This window comes from Musa acuminata, chromosome BXJ2-1 (genome assembly GCF_036884655.1).
Source record: "Musa acuminata AAA Group cultivar baxijiao chromosome BXJ2-1, Cavendish_Baxijiao_AAA, whole genome shotgun sequence".
Lineage (NCBI taxonomy): Eukaryota > Viridiplantae > Streptophyta > Magnoliopsida > Zingiberales > Musaceae > Musa > Musa acuminata.
The window spans coordinates 31,484,263-31,496,998 of NC_088338.1; the positions used below are offsets into that span (position 1 = coordinate 31,484,263).

The 12,736-nt window shown below is 40.2% G+C and overlaps 1 protein-coding gene and 1 pseudogene across 1 annotated transcript; one reads left to right on the forward strand and one right to left on the reverse strand.

The window, feature by feature from the left end:
* Positions 1-308: 308 nt before the first annotated feature.
* Positions 309-10,209, forward strand: LOC103973804 (arabinosyltransferase RRA3-like; annotated as a pseudogene).
* A 445-nt stretch (positions 10,210-10,654) lies between these two features.
* Positions 10,655-12,304, reverse strand: LOC135599100 (geranylgeranyl pyrophosphate synthase 7, chloroplastic-like). The gene has a single exon (XM_065093834.1). It carries the CDS (start codon positions 12,004-12,006, stop codon positions 10,876-10,878), a length of 1,131 nt encoding a protein of 376 aa, XP_064949906.1. The 5' UTR covers positions 12,007-12,304; the 3' UTR covers positions 10,655-10,875.
* Positions 12,305-12,736: the final 432 nt, after the last annotated feature.

Genomic DNA, 12,736 nt, shown 5'->3' on the forward strand with positions numbered 1-12,736 from the left:
CATATTGATTGGGAAGTAGGAGAATCAAATGCTTATAAGTTCGTCAGGTCACTTATACTTTTGAATCCTCATGTGCCTATAGGGTCGCACCAAGTAAATGTTATATTTTGTATCTTACCAAAAGTTATATAGTAGGATATTTTCTCTGTCAAATGTTCTTACTATAAATAACTTTTTTTTTCTCAATATATATATAAAGAAAACATATACACAAAAAATAAACATGAATGCATATGCATGTACGTCTACATGTGTATTTATATGAATCCAAAATAGTTGTTTCCATCACATTTCCTCTTTTCCTCGTCTTCAGCATTTCCACATAAAGCTGAAATTGTTACCACTCTCACGTAACAGAGCAAAGGCAGCTGCAATCGAACGTTTCAATTGCACGCCATAAATCGGTACGTTCCTTGTTTCCCATCTCATCCTTCGTCTCCTGCGCTTTTCCTCGCTTCTCGAGATCGGGGGCTTCCTAGAGGATGGCCGGGCGGCGGGATGGCCTCCTGACACGATCCAACGGTTCGCCCTCGCGCGGAACTCAAATGGCCATGGCCGTCGGCATCGGGATCCTCCTGGGCAGCCTCTGCGTCTTCCACTACCCGGTCGGTCTTTTCCGCTCTTTCTGTACCTCGCCTTCCGACGACCAGGATTCGGCCGCTTGGTGGAGTCAGGTACGGCGCTTCTACCCTCTTTTGGTTGCTCTTTGGATTTGAAGATAAGATCTTTGACGAGAAACTCAGTGAGAGAACAGATCTTGGGAACAATGGCTTATTATTGAGAAAGATAGCCGTATCTTTAAAAAAAAAATAGGTCCAAAATTAGGCAAAAGAAGGGTAAAGTTATTTTCCCTTTTCTTTCTCTTCGAAGGTATATATATGTCACATCCTGAATTTTTTTTTATTTTTTTAAATCTTTTCACACATTTAGGTCAAATAAATAAACATCATTTTATTCATCATTTATAAACATTTATTATAATTCATTTATTACAATCCATTTATTCATCGAATCATAAATAGAAAAGTAAACATAATGATGTTAACTTCAATAATCATCCAAGTGGCTCTATCTAACGGTAGAGGAAGGTCCACTCTCTACTAGAATCCGATTTAGTACTAGAGGGAGGCTACTTTGAAAATAAAAAATAAAGAAAATTTAGCAACGCTGAGTAGGAACCCCAAAAGTCAACTCAAAATGTATACATGATCAAAATTCAATCAATCATCCCATTGGCGTATATCAAATACCCGAAGTAGCACTCTCCCAACAGCGGATGGAGAGGCTTTATCCTACGGGATGAGTTTGTGTTCTCCCAACAGCGGATGGAGGCAAACTCATATCACACTCCCAATAGCGGATGGAGTGGTGTCCCACACCCGCCAAAGTGGGGACACGTTCCTCCCAACAGCGGATGGAGGAACCGTCCAACCGCCACGTCTGACGACCCGCTAATCCCCGAAGGGAATCGTCCTACCTGCTCTCGGTAGGAAAATAATATAATCTCACACTAGTCATGTCCATTTCGGGATGAAATAACATATTTAAAACGTCTCTTTCAAATATCATCAATATCAAATAATATAAATTAGCCCTCAATTGACTTGAACTTTAGTTTAATCGATTCAATTGAACTCGATTTACTAGAGCCTAACTGAACTGATCTCTAATCCTTATTTAACTGGTCTGAAACCACCCTAGACTAGTATAATTTAGACTAGATTAAGTTCAATTTAGGTTAAACTAACTTAAATAAGTCAATCAATTCAGAATCACCTTGAATTGATCTAGACTAATCAAGTCTAGTTTAGCTCAATCAATATTTGGGCTCAAGTTCAACAATAATATTGGGCTAAATTGAGCCAGTCCATCAACTGGTTATGTGCATTATATATAATTGAGCATGCATTACACAAAACTGGCCTAGCCCTAGCCGTTAGACTAGTCATGTGCGTCGCATGTGATCGCCCATAATGGTTGGGCTGGGGTAGCCTACGGGCCAAGGCTTGACCCGTGAGTTGGGCTTGGCCTGTGAGCAATTTCATTCTAATTAATGTCCAATTTCATATCATAGCATATACCCATTAAAAATATAAATAAAAACATAATAATACATTAAAAGATAGATAAAGAGAAAAGTTTTAATACAAAGAAATAACATTCTAAATTTGACTAGAAATCATAAGACATTAAAAGAGGGACTCGGAGATAAGTTTTAATACAAGGGAATAGCCTTCTAAATTCAAATAAAAATCATGTTTTCAACACATATAAAATTTCAACATATTCTAGTCATATTTTAAATCATTCAGAATAATATATTTTAAATTTCAGATCAAAGAATATTAAAAAGGATTTTAGATAACATATTCTAATCTAACAAGATTTTAATCCAGATAAGATTAAAGATAAACTGTAATACAGGAAATATCATATAAAACAAATATATTTTTAACATATTTAATTCTACAATAAAAACCTTAATCATGGGTCAAAGAATATTATGAAAACTTTAACTAATTACTTTAATGTAAAAATTTTGACATTTAAAGAATTGATACATATTTTTCAAATTATAAAACTTTCAACATTTAAAGAATCAAAATAAAAGTTAAAACTTTTAAATTTAAGAAAGGTAGGGAAACCTACCTCTTGTCAACAGGGTGTAACTCCTCGTTCCTCCCGCTGCCAGACTCGACTAGGTGAGGAACGAAGGAGAGAAATCTCTCCCTTTAAATAGGAGGAGTTGAGCCTCTATTAAGGGAAATTAATTTTAATTTTCGTATTTATTTAATATAAATTATTTTATTTAATATATTAACAAATATGATATCATCATATTTGGAATACTTACTAGTTATTTTCTTAATTCATATCAATAAACAAGGAAGTAGATTAAGATTTCCTTAAATTATAATAACAAGGAAAGAAAATCAATTCCTAACTTAAATATTTGATGTTATTACATTTCTCCCCTCCTATAGGAAATTTGATCCACAAATTTAGCTTTTCATAATAGAATAGATGAGTATACTACTATCGCATATCTTCTTCTCTTTCCCAAGTTACCTCTTGGTCTGAATGGTGTTGCCAACAAATCTTTACCAAAGGTATAATTTTGTTCCTTAGAACATGTTCTTTCCTTTCCAAGATCTGGGTTGGTTGTTCTCTAAAAGTGGCATCATCTCATAGTTGTAGAGGTTGGTAAGATATGACATGTGATGGATCCTTGATATATCTTCGAAGCATTGACACATGAAATACATCATGGATGCTAGCCAAAGCCGGGGGCTACGCCAGTCTGTATGTCACAGGCCCAACCTTTTGTAAGATCTCAAATGGGCTAATAAATCTTGGGGCTAACTTCCCCCTTTGACCAAATCTTATAACTCCCTTAGTTGGCGACACTTTTAAGAAAACGTGCTCACCAACTTTGAACTCTAGATCTCTTCGCCTTCGATCTGCATAGCTTTTCTGACGACTTTAAGCTGTTAATAATCTTTGGCGTATAATTCGAATATTATCAGCATCTTTTTGAATTAATTGAGACCCCAAAAGCTTCCGTTCTCCCACCTCATCCCAATATACAGGCGATCTACACTTTCTTCCATAAAGAGCTTCAAATGGAGCCATCTGTATGCTAGAGTGGTAACTATTATTATAAGAAAACTTAATTAGATGCAAGTGCATATCCCAACTCTCACCAAAGTCTAAAGTACATGCTCTTAAGTGATCTTCAAGAGTTTGTATTATCCTTTCAGATTGGGCATCAGTTTGGGGGTGAAAAGCTGTACTAAATTTTAACTACGTGCCCAAAGATTTTTGTAGACTTCCCCAAAATTTAGAGGTGAATCTTGGATCTCCATCTGAGATAATGCTAACTGGCACCCCATGATATCGAATAATTTCCTTAATATATAAGCTTGCTAGTTTATCCAATGAATACTTCTTGTTAATAGGAAGGAAGTGAGCAGATTTAGTAAGTCTGTCTACTATTACCTAAATTCCATCATATCCTTTCATAGTCTTGGGTAATCCTATCACAAAATCCATAGTGACTTGCTCCCACTTCCATTCAGGAATCGAAATCCTTTACAACTTTCCCGTAGGTACTCGATGTTCTATCTTCACCTATTGACATATCAGACATTTAGAAACAAACTCTACTATATCTCTCTTCATACCACGCCACTAATAGTTTTGGCATAAATCTCGATACATCTTAGTAGTCCCGGGATGGATATTAAATTTTGATCTATGTGCCTCCTCTGATAATTGCATCTTTACTGGATGGCTTTCGGGAACACAAAGTCGATTGTGGAATGTAATAGAACCATCTTCGGCTTGGAGGAATTCAGGTCTAGATCCTTGAGCTATTTCCTTAACTATCATTTGAAGATATGTATCTTCCTTTTGACCTTCTTTAACCTTTTCCACCAAAACTGATTGTGCCATCAAACACACAAGAAAACCTTTATTTGTCTCCGATAAAAGTTTAAGTTTTAAGTCTGCTAATTCCATCATTATAGAATTTCTTTGAATATTCATATAGGCTACAAGACTGTAGGTATTTCTGCTTAAGGCATCAGCAACTACATTAGCTTTCCCAGGATGGTAGTTGATATTAAAATCATAATCCTTTAGAAAGTCCAACCACCTTCTTTGTCTCATATTTAAATCTTTCTGTGTAAAAATATATTTGAGACTCTTATGATCTGTGAAGATTTTGAAAATCTATCCATAGAGATAATGCCTCCAAATTTTCAGTGCAAAAATGATAGCTGCTAGCTCAAAGTCATGAGTAGGATAGTTCTTTTCATGAGACTTTAATTGCCTCGATGCATAAGCAACTACCCTCTCGTTTTGCATTAGAACACAACCAAGCCCTTGTAGTGAGGCATTGCTATACACTACAAAACCTTCTCCCCCTGAAGGAATCAACAAGATAGGAGCACTAGTTAATTTCTTCTTCAATTCTTGAAAACTTCATTGACATTTATCATCCCACATGAATTTTATGTTCTTTTGTGTCAACTTGGTCAATGGTGCTGCTATTTTTGAAAAGTCTTCTACGAATCTTCTATAGTATCCAGCCAAACCTAAGAAGCTTCTAATCTCTGAAACATTAGAAGGCTGCTTCCATTTTATCACAGCTTCAATCTTGTGAGGGTCAACAGATATACTAGCGCTCGAAATTACATGACCGAGAAACATAATTTTATTGAGCCAGAAGTTGCACTTGCTTAACTTGGCATATAGTTTCTTTTGCCTTAAGACTTCCAGAACTGTCTTAAGATGGTGTTCATGCTCTACTATGCTTTTGGAGTAGATCAGGATATCATCAATGAACACAATTACAGATTTATCAAGATAAGGGTGGAATACCCTATTCATGAGGTCCATGAAGGCAGCTGGTGCATTTGTGAGTCCAAAAGATATTACTAAGAATTTATAATGACCATATCTTGTTCTAAAGGCAGTTTTCTATATGTCTCCTTCCCTTATCTTTAGTTGATGATACCCAGATCTCAAATCAATCTTTGAGTATACTTAAGTACCTTGAAGTTGATCAAACAGGTCATCTATTCGGGGAAGAGGATATTTATTCTTTATGGTCACTTGGTTGAGTTGTCTATAATCGATGCATAGTCGCATAGATTCATCTTTTTTCTTCACAAATAGGACAGGGGCACCCCAAGGTGATACACTCAGTCGAATAAAACCCTTGTCCAAAAGCTCTTGGATCTGTTTCTTTAACTCCTTCAACTCAATTAGTGCCATTCTATACGGAGGTTTAGAAATAGGTGCAGTACCAGGTAGAAGATCAATTGTAAATTCAATCTGTCTATTTGGTGGTAGTGCAAGTAGATCTTTAGGAAAAACATCTGGAAAATCTCGCACAATGGGGATGTCCTTTAATACTTGCTTCTTAGATTCTTCTCCAGAAATGAAGGCCAAGCATCCCTGACATCCCTTCAGTAATAGTTAGGTAGCACTCAAGGCTGAAATAATAGAAGGAAACTTTTCTTAAATCCCAATGAACTTGAAAGGTGATTGATCTAGAGGTGAGAAAGTAACAGTCTTCCGAAAACAATCGACACTTGTATGGTATGCTGAAAGCCAGTCCATACCCAAGATAGCGTCGAAATCTTAAAATTCTAGTAGAATAAGATCTACTAGCAAATCGTGACTTTAAATAGTAATAACACAGCTTCTATATATCTGATCAACTATCAAAGAGTTTCCAACTGGTGTTACTACCATTAATGCATTATTCATTGTCTCACGATTCTTATGCAATTTCATAGCAAAATAGGGTGATATAAAAGAATGTGTAGAACCAGAATCAATAAGCATCTTGATTGTGATGATACCTTTAATAATAGATCCCGAGGCTTCAGCATCTTGATGAGTCAGTGCGTAGACTCTTGCCTGTCCTTCCTCTTTGGGTCGTAGCTATTGTTGTCTAGTTGTTTGGGGTGGAGCTCGGCGTTGATGTTGCTTCCGTGGGCAATCCTTTGACATGTGCCCTGGTTGTTGACAATAAAAACATACGCGTTGTCCCGTGGGGCATGAGGTGGAAACATGATCTGTCTTCCCATAGAAATAACATCTTATAACAACTTGATTGCTAGGAGCTCCTGCTTGTTAATGCCCAAACTGTTTTTCTTTTCTTTTCTTTGAGGGTCCAGAATGTGATCCCCCATATGTAAATGGTATAGCACTAAAAGGTCGCTTTCGATCCTTTGCTTGTTATAATTCATTATCCAATTTCTCTACCACCAAAGATCGATTTAACACTTCAGCATATGTTGGTAAAATCAGTACTGCAATAGACTTTCTAATTGATGATCGAAGTCCCCTCTCAAAATGACAAGCTCTTTGACTTTCATTAAAAGCAATATGTGGAGAGAACTGAGCCAACTCAGTGAAATGATGATCATATTCCATTACAGTTCTATTTCCTTGGTGGATGCTAAGGAACTCTTGTTGTTTCTCAAAGCGAACTGCATCAGGAAAGAACTACTCATAAAATGCATCTTTAAACTGCTCCCAAGTTACTACATTACCTCCAGCCTCTAACATCCTCCTTTTTGAGGTCCACCAAGTGTCTGTCTTCCCTTCCAAAATGAAAGAAGCGAAAGGCACTTTTTGATCTTCCCTACATTCGATAGCTTCGAATGTCTTTTCCACTTGACGAATCCAACGTTCAGTAAAGATTGGGTCTGGCTAACCCTCAAAAATTGGTGGTCCCAATCTCTTAAAAGGATCTAAAGTATTATTCCTACCCTGTGGAATTTCATCTTGTTCCCCTCTTGATGCTCAAAGTATCCTCTAATAGCATTGAGGACTCCATGTACGTCATCTTGAGCATTGACGGGTGTTGGGGCATGAGGGGCATTCTGCGAAGTCGGAGAAGCTGGCCCATAATTAGTGACAGGTGTACGGGAGGACTGGGTTTGCTCTACGATGCGTGGAGCTTCCAAGTTATTATTTGTTTGAACACCTCTCCGAGTGCGTAGACCAATAGCATTGCGACCATGAGCACCCCGAGTGACAGGACCACTAATATCTGAAATTGGCTTCATTACTCCTATAATATGTTAAAGACAATCATCGGTTAAAGTCAATCAAGGGACCTAATACACCTACAGGCCCTAGACCATGCTCTGATACAATAAAAAGATGTCACATCCTGGATTTTTTTTTTATTTCTTTTAAATCTTTCCACACATTTAGGCCAAATAGATAAACATCACTTTATTCATCATTCATAAACATTTATTACAATTCATTTATTACAATCTATTTATTCATCGAATCATAAATAGAAAAGTAAACATAGTGATGTTAACTTCAATAATCATCCAAGTGGCTCTACTTAGCGGTAGAGGAAGGTCCACTCTCCACTGGAATCCGATTTAGTACTAGAGGGAGGTTGCTCTGAAAATCAAAAATAAAGAAAATTCAGCAACGCTGAGTAGGAACCCCAAAAGTCAACTTAAACATATACATATATATATATATATATATATATATATATATATATATATATATAATATTTATATGCTACATTAAGACCATGCAGCTAACAATGGTATCGAAGGGATATATATTTAATTGATTATCCTTTTAGCAATTCAACCGTCAAACCGGAGTTATTTATTTTTTTGGTTTCTTATCCTGTAGTTATTTATTTTATCAACTTTATCCTCCACCATCAACATTTGATTTCAAATTCTAATGTACATTACATTTTAGTTGGTAGTTGTAGGTTGCGACAACATGATGTGAGAAGTTGTCATTTCAAAACATAATAAAGCTATCAGCAAGGAATTTGGATGTGATTCTCTTTCATTTTGTACCAAATTATGTTAATGGTTTCTTTTACTTTTAGATTCTTTATTAGATGTGAAAAAGTAATGATAGTGAGAGATAAAGTACTCCAAAAACCAGTTTGGATCCAACAATTGATGTGCACGTTTGATGTGAAAACATGGAGGACATGGTTTGAGCAATTCTGGGCTGGTGGTTTACTCCAAACACCTGTATGGATCAAACCTTGCCACATTTGATGTGCAAACATGGAGGACATGGTTTGAGCAGCATAAGAACTGGCATTTGGTGATCCTGAAGAGAAACTTTAACCTTAAGATCATGTTTGTATGCTGTAGAAATAAGAATGGTGGCAACTATCAACTGCTTTATTCTAAGTGTTTAATCTATTTTTTTCCTTTTTTTGACAGGTGAACCATGTCCATTTATCTCATGCTATATCAACGTTTTCTTTTTACAGCATGGCACTTATGAGCATGCTGTTGCGCAATTTAGATAATACAAAGCTCGATGGCATATCACTATCTGCTTTTAGCAAAGTAGGCTTCTAGTTCTAGTTCAAATCATGTCTTGTTTTGTGTATAAATGCTATATTTCTTTTATATGTCCAGGCTAACTCTGCAAAATGTGAAACATCTGAGAGGACAAATGCGTTGAAATCTGAGTTGGCATCACTCTCAGAGACGAACAAAGAGTTGAAGGAGCAGGTCATGGAGTCGACTACAAAGTTAAAAGTGGCTGAGCAGGGTAAAGATCAGGCTCAAAAGAGTTCCCTAACTTTAAGAGAGCAGCAAAAAGCTGGGCCTTTTGGTACTGTGAAGTCCTTGAGAACAAATCCAACTGTCATTCCTGATGAATCAGGTTGGCAAAGATACTGGAAAGGGTAGCTGTTAGGAAGGAGCTAATAGTTGCACTAGCAAATTCCAATGTGAAGGATGCGCTGGAGTTGTGATCCCCAACTATTTAGTTGTAGCATTGGATGGTGATATAGAAAAATTTTGCAACTCAAATGAAGTTCCTATTTACCGCCGCTGAATTCCTGATGAAGATAACGATAGCGTCGGAAGGACTGGTGGAAATCATGCTGTCTCTGGATTGAAATTCCGGATCCTGAGAGAAATTTTACAGCTTGGATACAGCATTCTTCTTTTGGATGTTGATATAATCTACTTGCAGAACCCGTTTGATCATCTCTATAGGGATTCTGATATTGGATCCACGAGTGATGGTCACAGCAATATGACAGCTTATGGCGTGATGATGTCTTTGATGAACCTTCGATGGGTTGGGCAAGATATGCCCATACGATGTGGATATGGGTATATAACTCCGGATTTTTCTACATAAGACCCGCAGTCGCTTCTATAGAGCTTTTGGATCGTGTGGCAGATCGGATGGCACGGGAACCAAATTCATGGGACCAAGCAGGCTTCAACGAAGAGCTCTTGTACCCTTCACATCCAGGATACAGTGGCCTTCATGCTTCCAGGAGGACCATGGACTTTTATCTGTTCATGAACAGCAAAGTTCTTTTCAAGACTGAGAAAAGATGCTCAATTGCGCCGGTTAAAGCCTGTGATTGTTCATGTAAATTACCATCCAGAGAAGTTCTCTAGGATGAAAGCTGTTGTTGACTTCTATGCGAATGGTAAGCAAGATGCACTTGACCCTTTTCCTGATGGTTCATGGTCATAGGCAATCTAGGGTTCGTGTGTTCTTTCTTTTGGGTAACTCCTTTGTCTGGTACAAGCAAACGATTCTCCTACTTTGTTCTCTTGTATAGAAGTCCTATGATATCATGGAATTAGCTGGCTGCTGTCACCTTTTGTATCAGACACACAAAAATTATTTCCCAGAGGGTTTTCAGTTTTATTTTTTGATTCCTTTTGGTTGATCCGATGTTGTAGATTTGTCCATTTATCTAAGAAAGTTATCCTGCAGTTTCATTTCTGATTCTAGTGAGTTGAACACCTACTTAATCCTCTTAGTGATTCCAATATTGACTAAAGTGGTCGTGTGGTGATTGCAATTGAAGAAATTGATCGAGGATGGAGTAATTTATATAACTGACATCAACAACATGGTGTTATTTCTTCATATATTATTACTATTATCTGCAACTCATGCTGTGTTTCTTTCTTCTGTTCTTTTATTTTTAGCACACAACTATGTATTAACATTTCTTTCAACTTTTTCCTGTGCATGGCGTGTTATATTTAAGTGAGGTGTGTTGTCATTTAAGTCAAGAATGGAAGCAGAGTGACGACAATCATATCATGATATAGCTCCTTATAGACGTATCAAAATGAATTGATCTGTTTCACATATCTATCCCTCCCAAATTTAATTATATATTCCATTAATTGCATAACCAAATGCATAGCAGAAATAAAGGGATGAGGAACAACAGTAGTAGGGAAAGATTGATTAATCTCTCCATGTAGCTTAAACACCACCACTGGATCTGACATAATTGCCAATGCAAACCCTATTACTAGCATTTGAGCGAGGCAGGCACGCATGCATCTAAAACGTGATCTACTTGTGGCGGTAGGCGGTGTAATCTGCCAGATGTAGCAAAGGCGCCGTCTTCGTCGGATCAAATCCCGCAAGCTGCTCCTTGGAATCGTTTAGCAGTCTCTCAGCAAACTCCCTTGACCTTTCCAACCCCAACAGCTTTGGATATGTCGTCTTCCCGCTGGCCACATCCTTCCCTGCCGTCTTCCCCAGCTCCTCCGACAATTTGGTCACGTCGAGGATGTCGTCAACCACCTGGAACAACAGCCCGATGCACCTCGCGTATTGTCTCAGCCGCTCGATCTGGTCATCGGAGGCGCCTCCCACAATGGCGCCGATGACCACCGACGCCTCCATCAGAGCAGCGGTCTTGCGCAGGTGGATAAACTTGAGCTGGTCGAGGCTGGCCGGGGCTCCCGGCCCGGTGGCCTCGATGTCGGCCACTTGGCCCGCGACCAGGCCCTTGACGCCTCCGCAGCTAGCGAGTTCGCCGACTGCACAGACGATCCGGTCAGTGGTCACCGATGCATCGGCGGGGTAGGAGGACGGGTCCGCCAGGAGGGCGAAGGCGAAGGAAACGAGGGCGTCGCCGGCAAGGACGGCGATGGGCTCGTCGAAGGCACGGTGGCAGGAGGGGCGGCCGCGCCGGAGGTCGTCGTTGTCCATGCAGGGGAGGTCGTCGTGGATGAGGGACATGGTGTGGATCATCTCGACGGCGACGGCGGCGGGCATCGCCCAGGCGTCCCGGCCGCCGACTAGCTCGCAGGCCGCGAGGCAGAGAACGGGGCGGATGCGTTTGCCGCCAGCGAGGAGGGAGTAGCGCATTGCCTCGTGGACGCGCTCCGGGTGCGCGAGCGGCACGGCCTCGTCGAGGGCGCGCTCGACGGCCGCCGCCTTCTGGAGCATGTAGCCCTTGAAGTCGAAGGCCGCCGCAGTGGCCGGTTCCGCCGCGAAAAGCGGTGAGGCGTCGGCCACCACCACCCGGGGCGGATCAGGGCGGCGGCGGTGGGCAGCGGCTGGCTTCCCGAGGGCCGGCGTCAGCAGAGGGGGCTCAAGGCGGAAGGCGGAAGGGGAGAGGGAGAGGGAGAGGGAGAGGAGGTGGGCCCTGGGTCCCACTCCGGTGCAGTATAAGCAACGTGTGAGCGAAGCCATTTCTTTAGGTTCCCCTGTGGGTGCTATAAACTCTGCAACGGAAGTCTCTCCCTCAGTATCTTCGCCTGTGTGAGAGTCGAGATGAAGTGGATCAAAACAAGGGAAGGCTCAGACAATGGCAAATGGCATACCTGCCCGTGCTATACATATATACAGGGGACGCGGATGAAGGTTGGAATGGGAGGCAAAGGGGAAGAAAGCTGGGAGCAACGATGGAATCGTGGTGGTCGTATGGGGTCGGATTGGTGTGGGCCGGATTCGGTCGGATTGGGGTCGGAATCTGGGCCGTTTGTGAGAATGCTTGCGGCTTCTTGCAACGCTTTTCATTCGGAAAGGTAGGCGTGGCAAAAGCGATGCCTAACTGCATCTTAGTGGCGGCAGCGAGCTGCACACGTTTATACAGTGGTAAAGCTGTCCGTCACCTGAAATCGAGTAACATTTTGCCATCTGTTCCTTCATTTTTTGATGAAGAAGGTTTTCCATTTTCCAGTAAACAGGAAAGACTACAACAATTGACGGCAACTAAGACGTGAAAAGTCGTGGAAACCTCTAATATCTCAGGCATATGTTCGTAAGGCCATGTCAAAAGGAGCTTCACGCGAACGTCCCGAACACCACCAGAAGTATGGTGAACTCCAAGCATTTTCGAGGATCCTTCAAGGCCTACAAGGACAACCCAATGATGATCAACATGCAAATTTGAAGTGGAGATGCACTAAAATCCAGATGC

Bases quoted from the DNA above. Each gene is read 5' to 3' on its own strand.
- LOC135599100 (XM_065093834.1), bottom strand. From the start codon at position 12,006: ATGGCTTCGCTCACACGTTGCTTATACTGCACCGGAGTGGGACCCAGG.